Source organism: Periplaneta americana, chromosome 3, assembly GCF_040183065.1.
Source record: "Periplaneta americana isolate PAMFEO1 chromosome 3, P.americana_PAMFEO1_priV1, whole genome shotgun sequence".
In the NCBI taxonomy this organism is placed as follows: domain Eukaryota; kingdom Metazoa; phylum Arthropoda; class Insecta; order Blattodea; family Blattidae; genus Periplaneta; species Periplaneta americana.
This window is the reverse complement of record NC_091119.1, coordinates 163,393,935-163,404,333: the sequence shown is the minus strand read 5'-3', so window position 1 is coordinate 163,404,333 and position 10,399 is coordinate 163,393,935. Positions and strand designations below refer to the sequence as shown.

The 10,399-nt window shown below is 34.8% G+C and overlaps 1 protein-coding gene across 1 annotated transcript in view; it reads right to left on the bottom strand.

Moving 5' to 3' along the window:
• LOC138696801 (transmembrane protein 184C) overlaps nt 1–10,399 on the bottom strand; it is a 41,957-nt gene that overhangs the window by 26,854 nt on the left and 4,704 nt on the right. Inside the window, exons 3-4 of the mRNA XM_069822216.1 lie at nt 7,602–7,879; nt 4,805–5,011 (exon numbers count right to left, since the gene is read on the bottom strand). Of these exons, the coding sequence (XP_069678317.1) occupies nt 4,805–5,011; nt 7,602–7,879 (485 nt within the window). The remainder of the gene's footprint in view (nt 1–4,804; nt 5,012–7,601; nt 7,880–10,399) is intronic.

Sequence of the window (10,399 nt, the reverse complement as noted above, 5' to 3'; positions counted from 1 at the left end):
CTGCAATAAATAATAAAACAGTATTACTTACAATATTCATACACAGGATAATGCAGTTTGGGTTAAAATACATACATTTAACCCAATATTTTTATGTCCGAAGTTTAACAGTTGAGGAAAAATTGGCAGGAGAAATATTGGAACATCTTACGATTCCGTGTACTGTACTTGACATGCTATAGCAGAACTTCACACAGCAATGTCTGGACATCGTAACACAGCCTATTTAATTGCAACTTGCCACACCAGTAATGTACTATATCAGTGTTTCTCAAACTTTTTTGAAGTGCGGACCACTTTTTTAAGTCAGAACAGTTCCGCGGACCACCTTACTCTTGTTCCTTTCGAAAGCAAATTTATAATTTTTGTAGCATATTTTAATACCAGTATACTTATATTTTAAAAAAGAATTAATTAATTAAAATTAATTTAATTCAATTAATTATATATTAGTATTAACTAATTAAGTTAATGTTAATAGAAGAAAATTCATTTTGTTTTTTTTTTTTTTATAATTCAAGGTATCAGAGTTTGGATACTCTTTAATTAATTAACTAAAAAAAAATAAATGAATGAATGGTCGTACTCGCATTAATGAGATGGATGAGCCTGCCGAATCTTGCACAGTTGTTCTATACTTGGATATATGCTGGTAAGTTTAAGTCGGAGATCGTCACATACATCAAGTCGATTTCGGTACTCTGTTTTTATTAGAGTTAGTGATGAAAACCCTTTCTCATACAGATACGTAGAAGCAAACTGAATTATAATCTCTAAAGCACCATTGTACAGTTCACTATATTCTCTTTTCATTTGTAACAAGGTCCAGGAATTAACCACACCTTCCGCTTGGAATTTCATTTTAAGTCCAGTGTCATTCGAGAGTTCAATTAACTATTCTCTTTCACTCAATAAAAGTTTGTTATTTTCAATATCACAATGACAGTGATCACGAACCTATGAAAATTCGTCATGTTTACTTGGAAAATAAGTTTCAAATTGTGACCTCAGAGTTGTATTATTGGTGTACGACTTAAAGTACGTGACCATTTCAATGTGCAGACTGGGTATCGGCAAAACTATTAAGAAAGTCATAAATATATTAAAAGGTTCGGTACTATGGTCCTCTGTTAAGAATTCGGGTGGTCTCTGGCTGGGTTACAGGCGCCAGATGAGCTATAGTGATACGCAATTCGTTTGAATTTTATTTTTTCTTCTGTCTTTTTTGAAGGACCACAAGGGCAGACCTCGAGGATCACAGGTGGTCCGCGGACCATAGTTTGAGAAACGTTGTACTAGGCCTATATTATTGTTACCCTGTTGTATATAAAAGTGTGGAAAAATGTACCTGTACTGCAGTGCTCTGATACTCTCACACAGGTTGTAGTGATGGAATTTTAAACATTCTTTATGTTTACTGTATTTTGTTTCTGTGCTTATCCATCTGGTAAAAAGAAAAAAAAAACTTATACTTATCGTGGGTGCTTCCTGGGCTTTAGTGTGAAGGTCACCAGTCACATAAAGATGAATACACATCTCCTACAGCTGTAGTACAGTCCATGGAATCCATAAAAAAAGAGTAATCTCAGTAATCTGTATTGTGTAATTATTTTATTTCCTTACTGAGTTTGTACTTAATGTGAAATCAATTTATTAGAACAGCACCAAGTCACAGCATTTTCAATCATGCATCATATCACATTTTTCTAAAGAATAGCAATACATTTTATAATGCCTCTCTCCACTTAAGACTTCGCCCATCAATATCTTCAATTGTTAGATTTCGGACACAGGTATGCTACATTAAATTCTGCAATACTTGGGAAAAGTGGCATAAGTCAGTTTCCACAAACATTTTTTATTAATTTATTGGCAACTTACAGAACATCTGCTCGCTTGGGAAAAGAGACATAAGTGTTTCTCCTATTACAATAATTCATACAGAAGAAAATCATAAACCAGTGTGAAGACAGTTTTTTTTCCTTGTGCCACTTTTGCCGAGCACTACAGAATTACCCTAAACTACATAATTCTGAAGTATTTTACACACCTCCTGGGACACACTATAAACAACTCTAGCAAATCTGTAATTTGTTAAACACAGAAAAGTATAGCTTATTTTCTGTAGTGACTGCACATGTAAAACTGTATCTAATTTTATAGAAGAACAAAATTTGCTTTTAACATTTGAATTTGACCTGGTCCAGTGGTGGCTTTTAGCGGGTTGCAGATTCGTGCAACCATCAGTTGGTCTTTTCCCTTTTCACAAGCTTTAAATGGAAACAATTGTTACGAAATGTTTAAATAGAAATAACTCATTATTTTGAAACTTTCCAACTGATACAAGATGGATTCAGCCTTTATAAAGCATTGTGCACTGCAATTTTGATAAAATTGCATTTCACGCGTTTTATATTCCATATTTGAATGCAACATAAGAGAGTACATTTCGTTTTAAGAACACTTCATAGAGATAAGAAAGAAACAGACTTCTTACTGGCATTGTTGAAATTGAAATGTTTGTGAAAATAAATTTTATTTTTTTCTATCATGAGCTTAAAAAAACGATAAAAGTTAACTTACTGCATTCCTTAATGAATGGAAACTATAAAATATAATCCAGGTTGAAACGTTGATATGTTGCATTTTATTACATTCAGTACAAATAGTTTTAAAATTACTTTTAGGCCTATTATTTAAATTGAAAGTCATAGTGTCATATACCGACATATTTTTTCTACTAAGAGTTAACTTAGCTACGTCTATTTTTAGAATTAAAAATTTGGAAACCATAGACGTACATGTGACGTACTGGTCAAATTAGTGCTATATTAAAAATTTATTTGTAAATTACACTAAAGTTAAATTTGGTAATCAATTTATTATCAAATTATGTTTCACTGCAATTCTTGAAGGAAAGTCAAATATAAAAAATTTCGAAGTGCTGCAAAATATGGTGGAAGCAGTGGTGGTAAATTTTTTAAAAATAATTATTCTAAATATATTACCGGTACTTGAAGAAATTTAAATTTCACATATATCATTTATTCTGTGTGTCTGTTCTTGCTTGAAGCAGAAGCACAGCAATGTTTTTCTCCCTGGCAAAATTTCGTAGTTCTACCAACAAAATTATCAAGTTTATAGTAATGAGCGGCCATTAATTAGCTCTCAGTTGCTTCATTGTTTGGTATCATGTTTGCATGGGAATGCATAGAACAAAAATTCTAAAAGGTTTTATTCTTCTATTAACTTAAATAATAAATTCCTCTAAGCAACAAGAATGAAACACAACACAGCACAATCTGGATATTTCCACTGTATGTTGAGATTTGATTTCTACAATATGAAGTACTTATATATTGAATTTTTTCAGTTAATGACCAAGACTTAGTAGCATTATCTACTCTGATGTGTTCGTTGTGTTTGGCTAACCCACATAAATAGACGCAACGATTAATACAAAATAACGCATCTAGTAGGCCTACAGAAGATAACTCTTTCAGGTATTGATCAATATGACTCTTGAAATGGAACCTGTAAATAGGTAGTTCTAAGAAATGAAATCGCAACACAAGACAGAAATTCCCAAAATATTCTTCGCAACTAAATCACCATGAATGTCTGAAATCTCATAACCTAAATTATCTAGGGTATTAGGGGCCACACTGTAGTAGTTTTCGGTTTGTAACTGCATAAAAATCTAGCAGTACTAGTACAGGGAATGATCAAATAATTATACCTAAATTGTTGTTGTTCAGTCAACTGTTCGAAGATAGGTCTAGACCCCACAAGTGACACCAATAAGGCATCACTCATGAGGCAACTAGGCCAGGAGATATTGGGATAGGGTGGCCAGTTCCTTTCCCCCTCCATTACATACATCGCCAATTAGCTACGTATTACATTAATCAGACTTCAGATGCATACAAACAATTGTTTTTCCTCTAACACATTATCGTCAAGTAATTATTCCTAATGTTTAGTGCAATCAATATGAATTCCTTCCAGAATATGTGTAAAGTGGGTTATATCGTTGTCTACGAGATATAAAAGGCCATAAATACCGCTCGCTTAGAACAAAACACAGTCCCTGATGGATTAAAAATAATGTTGCCAGATGTATTATCAGTCTGTAGTGCACGCCATTTATAATGTGTTAACACAACGAATAGAATAGTTTTTTATTGTTTACTGAGGAGAAATACATCCACCTGCCAAGAAAATTTGTTTGCTTTATAAGGAACACTTTAAATGTCACGTGTCGTTCGTTAAATTATCTAGGAAATTTACATCTAGTTAAAAGAAGTTTTTGCTGTGCCAAAGTTTACTAAAATACTTGAATGTTGTAACTAAATTCAGAATATAATTGGTGGCCTTATTATGATAAAACTTTAAAACCTATTTTCGACGAAGCACATAAATTTAAAGATGTTAATGATTTTATAAATAACTTTATAAATAAATCTTAAGATGAAAGGTGTTAAAATTATGAAGAGCTTAAACACTGGTTATACTACTACCAAACTCGTATGGTGCATTTATCTTAAATAATTCTACGTTTTTAAAATGCTCGTTAGTGCTTTTATAATCTTATTCGAATTTACGTCCTTTGAATAAATAAAAAAGTAATGATTTTAATTTTATCTGTCACGGACTGAATAATACAATATTGAGACGTCTTGTGATCCTTCATAGAACTATGTAGATCCGTAGCTACATAGTATCCTTTACAGCCTCGTATATTTCGTAGGCAATGGGTACATTCACTAGAGAATTATTACAAGTAAGAAGTTGAGTTACTTACAAGAATGAAAAGAATACAACTGCTTTGATGCAGAGAAATTTTCCAATAGGTTCCATAGGTTTAAGTTCTTCTTTGTTTGCCCGGTAAAACAGTACTAGGCAATACATGGCAATGAACTGAGAAAAGTTATTGATGGCTATTATGTAAGGGAAAGCCACATTTCCCTTAAAGTTTCCTTCGCCATAGACGTCTGCTAATTCACAGACACTGCACAAAGACATGCACCATTAATATCAGAACCATGTAATGCATAAGGTGAAGATGCCAGTAGCTGACACAAAACAAGATTTGATGATCTCTCTTTTTTTTTTTTTAGTTGGTTATTTAACAATGTTGTATCAACTACTATGTTATTTATCGTCGATGCAATTGGTGAAAGCGAGATGGTATTTGGCGAGATGAGGCCGACGATTTTCCATAGATTACGTGACATTCTCCTTACGGTTAGGGAAACCTCGGAAAAAACCCAACCAGGTATACAGCCCAAGCAGGAATCGAACCTACTCCCAACTGCAAGTCCAGATTGACAGGCGAGCACCTCAGCCGACTGAGCTACGCCAGTGGCCCGATCTCTTCTTCACTAATCTATTTCAGGTCAGAACAAGAAATGGGTTCAGCCCTCAGACCTGTTAAAAGTTATTCTCGAAAAACAATGAACTGAAACATATTATTTAAAAAATCAATTGCTGACAGCAATATATACCTGTTCTTGATTTCAAAACACAATAATTTGTGATTTAATACAAGGAATTAAGCATAACACTGTTTAGTTTTGAAGAATATCTTCATGCAACGGGACAAACCTCTCTCCAAAACTTGATAGATGCTAAACAATGTAAGACTGACAGAATTTTAACACCAAAGATACAGTTTGTGTGGCCAAGTTTTAATTTCACTGCTTATCGGTATTTTTATATAAAAAAAAAGTTTAATGAAGTGTCAGCTGCTGGAATCTTTACCTTATAACATTATGAAATGAATTATCACAGCAAGAGAAAACTAGCTTTTTTAGTTCGTTATTCAACGACGCTGTATCAACTACAAGGCTATTTAGCGTCCATAGAACTGATTTTTTAATTGCTTATTTTACGATACTTTATCAACTGCTAAGGTTATCTAGCATTCTGAATGAGATGAAGGTGATAATGCCAGCGAAATGAGTCCAGGGTCCAGCACTGAAAGTTACCCAGCATCTGCTCTTAATGGATTGAGGGAAAACCTCGGAAAAAAACTCAACCAGACAACTTGTTCCAACCAGAATTTGAACCTGGACCCACTCATTTCATGGTCAAGCATGCTAATGTTACTTCATAGCAGTGGACTGTAATTGGTGATACCGATATTATATTTGGCAAGTGAGGGCAAGGAACCACCACGGATTACCTGACATTCGCTTTACAGATGGGGAAAAGCTCGGAAAAAATCAGGTAACCAGCTCAAATGGGAATCGAACCCACATCCAAGTGCAGCTCCGGATCTGCGGTCAAACTTTCCTGTCACATGAGCTACACCAGTGGCTAAGAAGACTAGTTATTGTGAGACAAATTATGTCAAGAGATTGTGTTTGCTTAATAATGACACATCACTAGGCTAAATGAACAGTGCCAAGTGAAATATCTATTTTATTACAGTATTTTCAGGAAGTAAGGAAAGAACTACTATTAGATGTAAAATTGCGTTAAATAAATTGTCCACGACCATTTTCTTATACTTATGTCGTTTTATTTTTAGTGAAGAATTATGTTCTAAAATTAAAATTTGCTCAATTTATTTGTACAAACTATAATATCTAGTAGTGTAAATTTTGTGTAATAAGTGCGCATTAAAGTGTCACCACATACGCAAACTCTTTGAAAGTAAAGACTGGTCCACAATAAACCGGGAACGAGAACCAGAACGGGAACGGGAAGCAGAGGACGTGAAGGTGAAGAGTTTTTATTCACAATAAACTGAGAACAGAAACGGTTTTGCATATCGATATGTATGTCAACAAGTAAAGTCGATATTACGCATTCTGATGTTATTGTGTAAAATTGACCAATGGCTTTCTCTCTTGAATACAAGCCAGCCAACACGAACACAGATTAACCACTTAAAAACATATGGCACGGAATATTTAAGAATTAAATTTACGTGCATCACTCTCGTCACATATACACGTAGCATAATATATATTTAAAGTGATTCTACTAAATTTCTGGGTTAGTTACAAGCAATGGATGAAGAAGAAATTATGTCACGGCATCTTTGCTACAAAATATACGACGACCAAATAACTTTTTGATGACAACAGAATGAATCTAGTAAGCTTTGATTGGAAACGAGAATGGTAAAGTTGAAAGTTCGCCAACCTTCATGTTCCCATTTCCGGGCTCTGGAAGCTTCTCGTTAATTATGAATGCTCAAATTTAAATATGTATTTTAACTATTGTTCCATTCCGTTCTCGTTGCCTTTTCTGGTTTCTTGTGGACCAGTCTTATGCAAGCAAATGCGGTTCCAAATCTTGGACCAAAATTTAAAAGTTACAATTTTTTAAAATCTTCTAGCACATGAATATGGCATTGGTGGATATTAATTCCTACTCAAGAACTATTTCATCTGATCCTCTCGATATGTTTTGGGTAAATCCTTTCGTATGGAACACAAAGGTGTGTAGTAGTATTTTTAACCTCTAATTCTTTCCCCTTTGCTTGAGGAAGTTTACGAATGTAAGTACTTTTACGTAAAAATAATATTTCTTTGACAGTCAGTATAACAACAAGATTAAATAAATTCACCAACAATATCAGTACTTACAATGAGATGAAAGTTGTAACAGGACGAACAACGGTATACTGAAGAATACCATGTTTGCACATATGTATAAATTCATGTCCCATTTCCCACGGTGTCAAACAACAAAAAGGAAAAATATGGTTCACTTGTGGTTTCATCTCCAGATTTGCTTCAAGTGTTAATTCTGAATTTAAATAATTCAGTAGGTACACCATGAAGTTGTAAATCACATAAGCTTCGTAACATTCTCGCAGACTGTCCACATAAATTGACTGTTCTGGAAATACTAATCCCAGCCACTGTCGAAGAATAAATAAACATGTAACAATACACCTTTATCAACGAATATAAACAAAGTATGGAGAAATGTCATTACAGATCACTGTAAGGTAAAGGGTGAGGAAGGGAGAAATAGTGGCATTTAAATAATAAAATGAAGATTATCACCAGATTTATATAATAAATATATACACAGATGAAACACTGTATCTGTAAGAATAGAATTACAATGTGTCCGAAAAGTCCCACACCATAAGATTAATCGCAGTATATGTTCTATATGTCTTTCACCAAACTCATATGTCTAGAGGCAAAACCACATGTTTAAAATACAGGACACAAAGCCAGGTTACATGGTATAGCACTCATCCTCGATGTGTTGGAATAAATGTTACATGTCTCGAATCTTGATGCTATAGATCTGTGACTTAACATAACCTCATGGAGCAAAGTTCAAGGGATTCAAGTCAAATCCGGTGAGCATGGAGTCCATTCGAGACCTCTGTGACCAATCCAACAGGAAAAGTTATTATCCAACCAATTATACACTGCTGTGGCATAATGTAATGGGATGCTGTCTTGCGTGAACCACACAAACCGGTCGACAAGGGCACTCAATCTGGCATTAGCCAATTGCCCAATAACTGCAGATATGGCTTGCCAGTCACATTTCCATTGAAAGGCCAATGATATAGCAGACTATAATGTGTGGTGTTCTTGGCTAGTAAAGTAGCATGTTTTGTTTGTTCATTTCACCATCAATACAAAATTAGCTTCATCAATTCTCTTCCTTAGCCATCTTATCCAGGAACCACCAACACATTTTCATTCTGAGGTCAGGGACATCTTCTGTAATGCGATGCAAGATTATTTGCATTTTGTGTGGATGGATTTTCTTCTTCAGAACGTAATGAATATTATGAATGATAGAAGTGAAAAATAAAACTAAGTTGAACTTATCATAGGACGTTGCGCCAAAGAAAAACAATACACACATACGAAGAGTACAGAAGAAAAACCTGATGTCATGTTTCACTGTTTTTAAAGGAGAGAAAGTTAAAAGTTTCAAGGCCCATTATATTCTATTGTCTTTGAGTTGTCATTCTTCAAATTTCTTTGAACTGAAGAGATTGCCATTCTGCACAGTTAAACTACACAAATCTACACTACCTGAGCTATTACATGACATCTAAAACAGAAAATCGATCATTTGGGACTTAAGTTTTTCCCCTGTGCTCTTCAATTATATTAAAAGTATTATCTTTAGAGCAGGGAAGTCGTTGAAAGTGCGAGCATTAAGTTGTCATTAACGTGGAAGACTTTTGAAGGTGCACAAAGAAAAACCACAAAGTGTCTCCATTGTCTGAACCTGATAGGACGTGCTGGAGTATGGGACAGATGTTTCATGACATGGCCACCAAGGTCACCCGATATGACTGCATGTGACTTTTTTCTATGGGGGTACCTAAAGGACCATGTATTTGTACCGCCTTTGCCACGTGATTTAGAGGAACTAAAAACCAGAATTCGAGAAGCTGCCGCCACGGTCACAGAGGATATGTTGAAAAGGGTATTGGAAGAGTTTGATTATCGTTTGGACATCTGCCGAGTCACTCGTGGTTCACACATTGAATCTCTGTAAGGTGTAAAACGAACTTTGAGAGTTTGACTTTAAACTAACGTGTGTTTGAAAGTGCTATCATTAGTAGTTTTTGTGTAATAAAATATTGAAAGTGTTAACGGACTTTTGATATGCCCTGTACTTACATGACTTAACAATCTTGCCTGTGTTCATGTCCTTGCCACCGACATTTAAGATAATAGTTATCTGATAACCCTACAGTTGTAAGTTGCCAGTTCCCCTTTCATTTGCCCATGTCCATAATTCGGACGACTTCAGTTTTTTCCCCTACAGTCATGCCCATGGAAGTATCTGCTTAGGTGTTGCCTATCTAGCAACTGGCTTGGCATAATGCTCACGTCTGATATGAATGAACTGGAGTACGGGTCGAGAAATTGGCTTGCAAAAACACAATGAAAGAAGAAACAGTATGTCAGTAATTTTACCTGAATGATACAAATTTCTTTTACATGTCATGTGTGGGTTGACTCATCCCTAGGTTCATTACAGAAAGTCCACGAAGATCTCTCTTGGAGGTATAATTTATAATTTCTTGCATCTGTCATAAATCTTCAGTGAGCACATCACAATGGCAGTACGACTTTGCACATTTATTTCATTTTATGGGTGATAGAGAATGGAGAAGTGATGATATGTTGATAGGGGAAATGGGAGACTTCGAGAAACCCTGCAGCAACAACACCGAATTTGTCCTTCACAAATTTAATTTCAGTTGAGATTCAAAAGAGTCTCGAACAGTGCACTTTTACAAGCTCCTAAGGATTTTTACCATCATCTTTCTTATGTTTGAACCAGATTTGCTAGGTATCCAGATCTAGGCAGGATTCTCCCGATTTCCCTTATAGAATCCCGATCCTTATTAAAGCCAGCCAGGTTTGGTAAAAATCTCGATTTTACA